This window comes from Lucilia cuprina, chromosome 2 (genome assembly GCF_022045245.1).
Source record: "Lucilia cuprina isolate Lc7/37 chromosome 2, ASM2204524v1, whole genome shotgun sequence".
NCBI classification, from domain to species: domain Eukaryota; kingdom Metazoa; phylum Arthropoda; class Insecta; order Diptera; family Calliphoridae; genus Lucilia; species Lucilia cuprina.
In genome coordinates this window covers 15243800-15255725 of record NC_060950.1, presented here as the reverse complement: position 1 = coordinate 15255725, position 11926 = coordinate 15243800, and the positions used below count along the sequence as shown (strand labels likewise).

At 29.0% G+C, this 11926-nt stretch overlaps 1 protein-coding gene across 1 annotated transcript in view; it reads left to right on the top strand.

Moving 5' to 3' along the window:
• LOC111689444 (UHRF1-binding protein 1-like) overlaps positions 1-11926 on the top strand; it is a 44884-nt gene that overhangs the window by 20534 nt on the left and 12424 nt on the right. Inside the window, exons 2-8 of the mRNA XM_046948168.1 lie at positions 8043-8244; positions 8313-8549; positions 8609-9001; positions 9068-9233; positions 10411-10531; positions 10597-11018; positions 11468-11530. Of these exons, the coding sequence (XP_046804124.1) occupies positions 8043-8244; positions 8313-8549; positions 8609-9001; positions 9068-9233; positions 10411-10531; positions 10597-11018; positions 11468-11530 (1604 nt within the window). The remainder of the gene's footprint in view (positions 1-8042; positions 8245-8312; positions 8550-8608; positions 9002-9067; positions 9234-10410; positions 10532-10596; positions 11019-11467; positions 11531-11926) is intronic.

Sequence of the window (11926 nt, the reverse complement as noted above, 5' to 3'; positions counted from 1 at the left end):
AGATAGATAGATAGATAGATAGATAGATAGATAGATAGATAGATAGATAGATAGATAGATAGATAGATAGATAGATAGATAGATAGATAGATAGATAGATATAATAGAAATACTCCATTTAACATTGTAATGCCCTAAGTGAGAACCAAGTAATCGATTTATACATTACATCGTCCCTTCCTAAAATTATGGAAATATATGATCCGTATTATGACATCATGTAGCGTATGCTAAGGACCATGTTGTTTCAAAAAATAAACATGAACCATGACTGCATTATATAGAACAATTAAAAAGAATCATGTACTCCAAAAATCTTAACACGAGAGTAGTTTTCCGATTACTAAAAAGGGAACACGTACTACAATCATTACTGCAGGGTTATACTAAATAATTGATATTAATAAATAATATTATTCACTTAAATTGAACATATTATATATTTCTGCAAACTTAACATGATAATTGAAAATTTAATATAAACATTGAAAATTGTATATTAAAAATTTTTAAAATTTACACATTTATTAATATCTTTAAATAAAATTGTTCGTCAGGACGTATGATTAATATATAATTTTTTTAAATATTACGTATCATTGCCAATAATGCATAATGGCGTTTTTAAACTTGACATTCATACATTTTAAAAAGATATAATTCGTTTACATTTTATTAAATAAAGATTTTGAAAATTAATTGCATAAATTTATTAACAATTCTTTGTACGAACGATATCAAACCTCACCACAGGCGTTTGGTTTTTAATACAACCTCAAGCAAACTGCTGTGAGACAAACATACATACATAATTATTTAATTTCTGTTATTATATTACATTTTACAAATATGATTTTACTCTTATGAAAAATAAATGAACCACAATTTTAATATAAAAACTCTTAACAAAAATGTTTTTGAAATTTCATAACATAAATATACAAATATTAAATAAAATCTAAGTATTCAAAACATGTTTTTGTTTAAATTAAACTAGAATTTGAATCTATTTTCTAATCTCCATAGAATAATAAATAAATAATTTCATTATAATTTTATGTTTCATTTTTTAAATATGAATTGTGTTTAGTTAACAAGCAAAGGAAATTAACATTTTCCATTTCAATTTCCCCTTTCAGTTATTATAATGTTTTATTTTTTTTTTTTTTAAATTTTCCATCCACCAGGTGTTTTTATTTTTTAAGCATAATTTCCAATTAATGTTATTTCTTAATGTTTGCTTTAACAATGTCAAAAGTGGTATGAAGAGGGATAATTTCCGTTTCTTCTCATCTACTATGTGTCTTCAGCATAATTTTAATTGAATAATTTATAGACTTCTAAAGAAATATATTTTCGAGTTTAAATTCAAATTTAAAGCCTCCCTAACATTTCACTTACTTGCGCACATTAATACATACATACAGACATAAGTCAAAAGGAGCAAAAAAATTAAAAATAAAAAATAAAAAACATACACAAACTAATTAGAAATTATAATGATAACAAATTTAAATTATGGCTAAATAGAAAAAGAAGAAGAAGCAAAATGTTAGACATATTTAATAATGTATTATAACTAGCAATACAGTAAAAAATATAAATAAGGCTTAAAGGCAAAATTAAGTAAGTGGCATTTAAGAAATATATGTTTTATATATAGAACCAATCAAGAGCACTTACTATAAACACTAGACTATAGACTAGACTATAGACTTGACTATAGACTAGACTATAGACTAGACTATAGACTAGACTATAGACTAGACTATAGACTAGACTATAGACTAGACTATAGACTAGACTATAGACTAGACTATAGACTAGACTATAGACTAGACTATAGACTAGACTATAGACTAGATTATAGACTAGACTATAGACTAGACTATAGACTAGACTATAGACTAGACTATAGGCTAGACAATACTGTATATTTCGCTAGGCCTAACAATTTTTAGCCCTTAGTCTACATTTAACTATGTATTTAACCTAAAACTACCATTTTAGGAATGTATGTATTTGGAAATATTTTTTCTAAATGAATGCTCGTCTGCGTCAAAATTATTTTGTTTTTAATATTCTTTAAAGTAACTGCAATTATAAAAACAACATTTAAAATATTTAAGCAACGGAAATAAGAAATAATAATTTGAGTGGCATTCTATGTTTGTTCCTTTTAACAGGTTGTTAAATTTCCACTTTTCATCACCATTGCGAACATTTTAATAATATTATTGCCCACTCCATTATCAACACGCAAAATGTGCCATCCACTAGCCCGGCCACCCACTAGAATATATTTTTATTTACTGCTTGTTATGCTCCAACAGACACATTTCACATAGACGTTCCAACAAATATAATTATATTTATTCTGAATATTTATAAAATATCATTTGTTATGTTAGATATACGTACAAAAATAAATAAACAGAAAAAAGAAAAAAAAAATCCAAAGAAACATAATTTATATTCCTTTAAAGTTGTTACAAAATTTAAATTTCTTTTTCTGAGATGTTCGTTAAAAATATTGTTCATTCATGCATTCTTTAATTTACTCACCCACTCATTCGAAAGGACATACACTGTATGACTTTAAATGAGTTTATCTGGTATTTTTCCAACTGTATCTCTACGAATGTAAACACAATTTGCACCACTTCGTGCGGCATCGTAATTTACGCTGCGATCATTTTGACTACAAACATTATGTTGGTTTTCTAAGGTTTGACATGTGTCATTTATTTTCTTCACCAAATTCTAGGATAATCTATGTACCACCTACAGGATCGAATGGCAAAATTTAAGATATTTGTTTTTGATTTAGCTTAAGAGATATATGTCATTAAACGTCAGTCAAAACTGCTTAATAATTTTAATGTATGTATTTTAGAACCTTTTAAATTAATAGGTACCTTAAAAGGGTAGTCTACATAATTGGCAAGGGAACCTAATTTTAAATGATTGGATAATGATAAACTTTCACTTTGAGACAGGTTAAGTGACAAGGACTTTTCTCTAGGCTGGAATACAACTTTAAAATGTGCTTTTATGATAGCTGCTATCAGTTACAATAATTTAACATTATTGTAACTAGTCTATTGTCTAGTCTATAGTCTAGTCTATAGTCTAGTCTATAGTCTAGTCTATAGTCTAGTCTATAGTCTAGTCTATAGTCTAGTCTATAGTCTAGTCTATAGTCTAGTCTATAGTCTAGTCTATAGTCTAGTCTATAGTCTAGTCTATAGTCTAGTCTATAGTCTAGTCTATTGTCTTGTCTATTGTCTAGTCTATAGTCTAGTCCATAGTCTAGTCCATAGTCTAGTCTATTGTCTAGTCTATTGTCTAGTCTATAGTCTAGTCCATGGTCTAGTCTATAGTCTAGTCTATTGTCTAGTCTATAGTCTAGTCTTTAGTCTAGTCTATAGTCTGTTTTTAGACCAAACTGATATATTTATTTTTATAATCTGACTTAAATTTTTTAATGAGTATAAAAATACTATGTAGCGTATAAGTAATATTCAATGTAAAATTAAACATTTTATTACTAATACGTATTTCACTAATTTTTTTTGCTACTTTGTAACATTAATATAAATAACATAGTATGTCTATGTAAATAATGTAATTTATATATATTATTATTTTATTAAACTGTTATAAATAAATCCATTTATCTTTAAACATATGTTTACAATGTTTTCTTTTTCTCTAAGTGTATTCAAGTGTATTTACCTTCTGCTTCAATAAATATAGAACGTATAGAGAGAGACATTTACACATTATAATAAATATCATAAGGAAAAAAAACTTAATATTACTTAAATAGACTTAAATTAAAATCCCTTTGAGAGTAAGAAAAATTGTATATTTGTTGCTTAAAAATGTCAAACACTTGTTTGTTGGGTTATAGCTTTTATTATAATTTGTGTTTTAAGTAAATGCTTCTTAGTATGTGGATTTACTTACAGTGTTTGTATCTAGGTTTTTGTTGATTTTTTGGTTTTATTAGTTTGTTATGAAAATAAAATCCTGTGGTGTTTTGTTTAAGGCTTAGTAATTGTTAAGATACTGACAGTCATCGTTGGTATTCTCTTGTTGCTTGTAGTAAAATTTTAAGAAAAGGAAAAAAACACGCACACAAATAGAGATATTTATATGTGTGTATATTAGAATTTCTTAAGAATATGAACGCCCTAATGTATAAATCTAACAAATATAGCTTTAAGGTCATGTTTAAATATGCGCCAAAGTATATACTATACAATGTGGTAGTGTTACTTTAAGCTCCTTGTACTTGGAGTAAAAATTCAAGTGACGTTGTAAATAAATACAAACTTAAGTAAACAAAAACACATACATACGCACTGTACATAGTATGTATTTTAAAGGCTTTTTTATTTTTGTATATGTAAAATAGAAAAATACAACAGTTTATAAAAATATTTTTGTATATAAATAACGTTATGTCTATGAATACAAAATACTTACCATCACAATGTACATATTCATATGTATGTATGTATGTATGTATGTATGTATGTATGTATGTATGTATGTATGTATGTATGTATGTATGTATGTATGTATGTATGTATGTATGTATGTATGTATGTATGTACGTATGTATGTATGTATGTATGTATGTATGTACGTAGTAAAGTCATATACAATAACAAGACCCAGTTAAAGCTGGCATATAGAGTAGTCTTATATTTACAGAATTTAAGAGCAAATAAATCTTTAGAACGACATGTTATTAATGTTAAAAAGTTTTAAATATTTAATATTGGGTAACCAAAAAAAAAGAACATTAAAAGCATTCTCTTAGTGTTTTAAATAATTAAAATTTTGCACAGTGAAAAATACACACATTTGTTAGCTTTTTTTTCAAAGATTTTTCTAATCATGATCCTTTATACTAATGTAGACTTCAAAAAATAACTTTAATATACAAAATCTCAACAATTATTAGACGAAATTATCATCACAATGTACATATTCGAATTGATAATCAAGGGTCAATGAATGAATGTCGTGAACAAAAAACAATAAATGTGAAATCATACAAAAATCTAATTTAAAAGATTTAAAAAAATAATAATAAAAATGACCTTTATCGTTTAGTTTTATGCTCAATTTAAAACTCAATCAATGCAACGTTAAACTGTCATTGATAAGTGACAGTTGTTTAAAATAAAGCATTTATTAATAGTCAAGACTGTGTATAACCAAGACTAAAGTCGTAATTATAGATTTCAATCAGTTTATAGTCGAAACTTTAGTCTGTTTATATCTAAGACTACAGTATTTCTATAGTTTGTTTACAGTATTTTCTATATCTGTACAGTTGAGACCCTTGTGTGTTTATAACGAAGCCATAGTCGCAAATATAGTCTTTATGTTTCCGCTTGTAGTATATTAATAGTCGAGACTATAATTTGTCAAGATTATAATCTATATATAGTCGAGATTATAGTCTTTTTATCTCGAAATAATTTTTATAGTCGAGAATATAGCCTGTCTATAGTCTAGACCATAGCTGGTTGTATACGAGACTATTGTCTTTTATAATGAAGTCTATATCCGATTCTAATATACGTCTATATTCGATTTCTCTAGTCTTTTATATATTCTATCCAACTATCCAGTATATAGTCTTTAGTTTAGACTAGTCTAATCTATTGTATAGTCTAAAGTCTAGTTTAAAGTCTATTTCAAAGTCTAAACTACACTTTTATAGTTTAGACTATGGTCTGTCTATAGTTGAGACTATAGTCTGTCTTTAGTTCAGATTTTAGTAACTATGTCCATAGTCGAGACTTTTACCTATTTATATCCGATACTATTGTATTGTATTTTATAATGGAGTCTATAATCATTATATAGTCGAGAAAATAGTCTGGATATATATAGTTTACTCAATAGTTTAGTCAATAGTCAAGTCTATAATATATTCTAAAGTCTGGCCTATAGTCCTGTCCATAACCTAGTCTATAGTTATAGGTTATAGTGAAGTCTAAAGTCTAGTCTATAATCTAGTCTAGTCTATAAACTGTTTCATAGTCTATACTAAACGTTTATAGCCAAGATACTATAGCAAGTCTAGTTTATAGTTGTGTCTAGTCTAATCTATCATATAGTCTATAGTGTAGTCTATAGTCTAGTCTATAGTCTAGTCTATAGTCTAGTCTATAGTCTAGTCTATAGTCTAGTCTATAGTCTAGTCTATAGTCTAGTCTATAGTCTAGTCTATAGTCTAGTCTATAGTATAGTCTATAGTATAGTCTATAGTCTAGTCTATAGTCTAGTCTATAGTCTAGTCTATAGTCTAGTCTAGTCTAGTCTAGTCTATAGAGTAGTTTATAGTCTAGTCTGTAGTCTATAGTCTAGTCTAAAGTCTAGTCTAGTCTATAGTCTAGTCTATAGTCTTGTCTTTAGTCTAGTCTATAGTATAGTCTAAAGACTACTCTATAGTCTAGTGTAATCTATTGTATAGTCTATAGTCTAGTCTATAGTCTAGTCTAAAGTCTAGTCTATAGTCTAGTCTATAGTCAAGTCTATAATCTAGTCTGTAGTCTAGTCTATAATATAGTCTATAGTCTAGTCTATAGTATAGTCTATAGTATAGTCTATAGTAAAGTCTATAGTATAGTCTATAGTATAGGCTATAGTCTAGTCTATAGTTTAGTGTAATCTATTGTATAGTTTATAGTGTAGTCTATAATCTAGTTTATGTTGTCTAGTCTTTAGTCTATTTCATAGTCTAAACTGTACTTTTATATTGAAGGCTATAGTCTGTCTTTAGTTGAGACTATAGTCTGTCTATAGTTCAGACTATAATCCGTCTATAGTTCAGACTATATTATGTCCATATTCGAGACTATAACTTATTTATATCCGAGACTTTTGTCTTATTTAATTGAGTAATGGTTTAGTTTATAGTCTAGGTTATAGTGAAGACTAAAGTCTAATCTTTTTAACCACTTATTCATAAACAGCATTTTATTTTATAAAAGGTTTATAAAACAAAATTTCCATACGAAATCTGATTTATGAATCGTTTATAAATTAAAAATTTGTTTATAAAATTTTCCATAGTCTAAACTACAATCTTCTATCTATAGTCGATACTATATTCAGTTTGTATCTGAGACTAAATATTGCTTCTATAATGGAGTTTATAATCTTTCTAAAGTCGAGAATATAGTCTAGGTCTATAATCTAGACTACTCTATTCTAGTCCACAGTCTATTATGTAATATAGTCAAAAGACTTTTCTATAGACTACACTACACTACACTTTTATAGTCATGACTATAGTCTGTTTATAGTCTAAAATATATAGTGTCCATAGTTGAGTTTGTATTCGAGACCTCTGCCTTCTATAAAGAAGTCTATAATGTTTATATAGTCGAGACAATAGTCGCTGTATATCTAATTGTAATGTATACCTATGTTCAATAGTCTAGTCTATTTTAAATCCTAGTCAATAGTTTAATAACAGTCAAGTCTATAGTCTAGTATAAACATTAGTCTAGTCTAAAGATTAGTCTGGTCTATAGTCTGGCCTTGGATCTAATCCTATCTCATCTATCTTAACAATTTGGTAAATTTTCTAGTCTCATTTTAAGCTATAGCACATACCATAGATTAGTATTTAGTAACTTCCATAGAGTTGTCCATATTTAATAGTCAATAGTTTGGTCTAGAGTCAATAAATTCCTTCAGATATCTGATTTAGATAAACAGCAAAACCACTACATATTAAAAGTTCAACAATGCTTTCATTACAATGACATTTTTAAAAATAAAAAGACAAAGCAACAAATAATAAAATAAACCATAGGGGTCAAATAATGTGACCAAAATATTTAAAAACAACAAAAAACACAACAGAAACTAGAAACCCCTCAACACGAGACTAAAAAAATGTACAACCATATACATACATACATACATGTGTATGTACATTGTTCATAAAACTGTTCAATTACATATTTATAATTGACATATTTCCCCTCATCTTCTCTTTACAGTTACACAAAAAATCTATCATCAGATAAAATAAATTTAAGTACCTTTCGTGGTGAAGGTGAATTATCTAATTTACAATTAGATGAAGCTGTGCTCACCGAATTATTAGAGTTGCCTTCATGGTTACGTTTAACATCGGCATGGTGTAATCATGTATCATTTCGTATAAGTTGGACAAAATTAAAAAGTGTTCCTATAACGCTGGTAGGTTTAAAGCATTCATTTTAAAGTATTTTCTTTAATAAGAAAATAACCCAAACATTTTTCTCCAGACTCTAGATGAGGTCAATATAACGGTGGAAACATGTGATCCTACTTCACGTAGTGCAGATAACAAATCACCAAATGGTGTTGGTAGTGGGGGAGGAGGGAGTGCAGGCGGAGGTTCATTACCGCAGGCACCTCAGGGCAAATATAGTTTTATACATAAAGTTGTTGATGGCATAACCATCATTGTTAATACTGTTAATGTAAAATTTTTAAGTACCGCCTTTACAGCCTCGGTGCAGGTAAGTTATTTGAATGAAATATTTGTTTATAATAACTTATTAATTCCTTATTATAACAGATGTCTCGCATACGAGTTGAGTCTAAGACTCCAAAATGGGCCAATGGTGATTTACGTTTTACCCGTCTCAAAGACACTCATCGTGGTATTATATTGATATTCAAAGAATTATCATGGCAAACGGTGCGCATTGAGGCCAGCTCTACTCAGGATAAATCATTAACACCCCTACGTTTACTAACCAATCATGCACGATGTCGCATAACCATACGAAAACGTTTATCGGATTGTACATTATTAGCTTCACGTTTAGTTTTAATTTTAGACGATCTACTGTGGGTACTAACGGACTCTCAATTGAAAGCAGCTTTACATTTTGTCGATTCGCTATCGGGTCTTATTAAATCAGCTACGGCAGCAACACAAAAATCAAAAGCTGCCAGAAAATTAGAGGTTGACTTAAGATAAAGTGATTGGGGGTATATTGAAATTTTTATAAATGTTTTCCCTTTATTTTAGACTCTACCCGAGTATCAAGCCCAATTGGCACAACAGCAAAATCGCCAAAGTGAATCGTCTCATGCGAATAATCAGCTAAAAATGTTTAATGCTTTTGATGTGAGAGAAACTTCGTATCATTTCTTTAGTCAACGTATTGATTTGCATTTGTGTGATGATGAAGGAGGTGGGTAGTATATTACGGATATAGTCTGTTATATAAATTAATGACAACCGCCTGTCTATAGTCGAGACTTCAGTCTTCCTATATCTAAAACTATAGCCCGTCTATATTTTATAGTCTGCCTATAGTTAAGACTATAGTCTGCCTATAGTTGCGACTATAGTCTGACTGTAGTTGAGACTATATTCTGTCTATAGTTGAGACTATAGTCTGACTGTAGTTGAGACTATAACATTGGGTCTATAGTTTGTCTATAGCCGAGACCATGGTCTGCCTATAGCCTAGACTTTAGTCTGTTTTTAGTTAAGACTATATTCTGCCTATCGTCCATACTATAGTCAGTCTATAGTTAAGACTGTAGTCTGGATATAGTCGAGACTATAGTCTGCCTATAGTTGAGACTATAGTCTGCCTATAGTTGAGACTAAAGTCTGCCTATAGCTGAGACTATAGTCTGTCTATAGTTGAGACTATAGTCTGTCTATAGTTGAGACTATAGTCTGCCTATAGTTAAGACTATAGTCTGTCTATAGTTGAAACTATGGTTTGTCTATAGTCCCAATTATAGTCTATATACTCGAGCCTCGATTATATCTTTAGTTGAGACTATAGTTGATACTATAGTCTATATATAGTTGAGACTATATTCTGCCTATAGTTGAGACTATAGTCTGACTGTAGTTGAGACTATAACCTTGGGTCTATAGTTTGTCTATAGCCGAGACTATGGTCTGCCTATAGCCTAGACTTTAATCTGTCTATAGTTTAGACTATAGTCTGCCTATCGTCCATACTATAGTCAGTCTTTTAAGACTATAGTTTGGATATAGTCGAGACTATAGTATATCTATAGTTGAGGCTATAGTCTGTCTATAGTTCAGACTATAGCCTGTTTAGAGTTTAGTCTATAGCATGTCTATAGTTAAAGTTATAGTCTGTCGATAATTCAGAATACAGTAGCTGAATATAGTCTGTTTATAATTGAGACATTTTATTGTCTAAAGTTTGTCTATAAACAAGATTTTAGTCTGCTTATAGTAGAGACTATAATAAAGACTAAGTAGAGGCTGTAGTCTGTCTGTAGACGAGATTAAAGTCTAGACTATAATTGACTAAATTATGTCTACAGTCGAGACTTTTGTCTGTGACTTTTATTAAAGCGTTTAAATATCTATTTTAGATGGTCGTTCTACTTATCCAGAATTGGATAAAGGTGGTGCTTTACAAATTTCAGTACAAGCTTTTCAAGTGGATTACTATCCCTATCATTTAGCCAAATCCGATAGATCTCATTGGGCCAAGTATGTTCTACTAAAACTCGGATACTTTCCCAATATCTATATAATGCATTCTACTTCTCTTCCAGATATAAAGAAGCTTCAGTATCACCTGCTCTCTGGCTCAAAGAATCCCTTAATGCATTTCGTGAAGCTGTACTAAATCTAAGTCAACCAAATCGTCCTTCCTCTCATGCTCCCCTCGAACGCAGTACACCCAATTCGCCCGTAACTTTAAATCCTTCAGCTTTAGCAACACAATATGCTACCAGTAAAACAACAAATACTTCTTCGACTGGCAGTAGTACACCCACACAAATGGCTAGTAATGTTGGTTCGGGAGCATCGTCTGGCGGTAGTCATCATAGTCATCATACACAACAGCAAAAAACGATACTTGATAATTTATCAAAATTAATGTCTTCTTGTGTTATTTTACGTATTGAGGATTTTCAGTTGTATCGTGTAACGACTTCGGGTAAAAAACAAATGCCCAAAGAGTTTGTATCAGGTAAGCTGGTAAATATATATTTTTTGTGTATATATTTACAAACATTAAACCTCTGGTTAATTATATTGTAAAGAAAAAATCTTTGTTTTTAACTGTATAGTACTAAGAGACTTATTAACAAATCTCTCTACATTCAACTACACATTCATATATTGTCACCTGTATACTAATAATTGTATGATAATTTCTATTTCCATTATTTCTTCTATTCTGTATATTTTTTATCGCTTTTTTTGCCTTAACTCGCCCATTAATATTTTTATTCCTTCATGCGCATAAAAAAACCTGCTGACATTTTTCTGTTTTGCAAAAATATTTATTGACATTTTATGTCATAATTTAAACAACAATTTATGTCAACGTCCACGGTATTATTCTAATGCTTCGTTTATATAAAAACATATATGTATGTGAAAACAAAAATAAAAAAACTAAAATTGCATTTATAGCACAACATAAAAGGAAAATAAAACCAGGTGATTTGCATATTTTAGTTCTTTTGTCTCTTACTAGTAATAGACTATTTTTTAAATTTTTTTCTAGAATTATTTTTTTTTATTGCATGCAATTTTTATCTTGTTGTTTTATTTTAAATGCATTTAAATTCTTGTTTTTTACATGTTTTTGAATATAATCAAGTTTTTCTTTGGTTAGAAAATTATCATAGGGTTAGTAATGTTTTTTTTACAGATAAAGCTTTATTACACGGATTATCAGATTTCACATTATTTTAAGGCTTACAGTTGTAGTCTAAGTATTATCGATCAAATTAATCCTTGTATGACTTGGAACTGGAAATCTCTTTGAACTGAACTAGAACTGAACTAGAACTGAACTAGAACTGAACTAGAACTGAACTAGAACTGAACTAGAACTGAACTAGAACTGAACTAGAACTGAACTAGAAC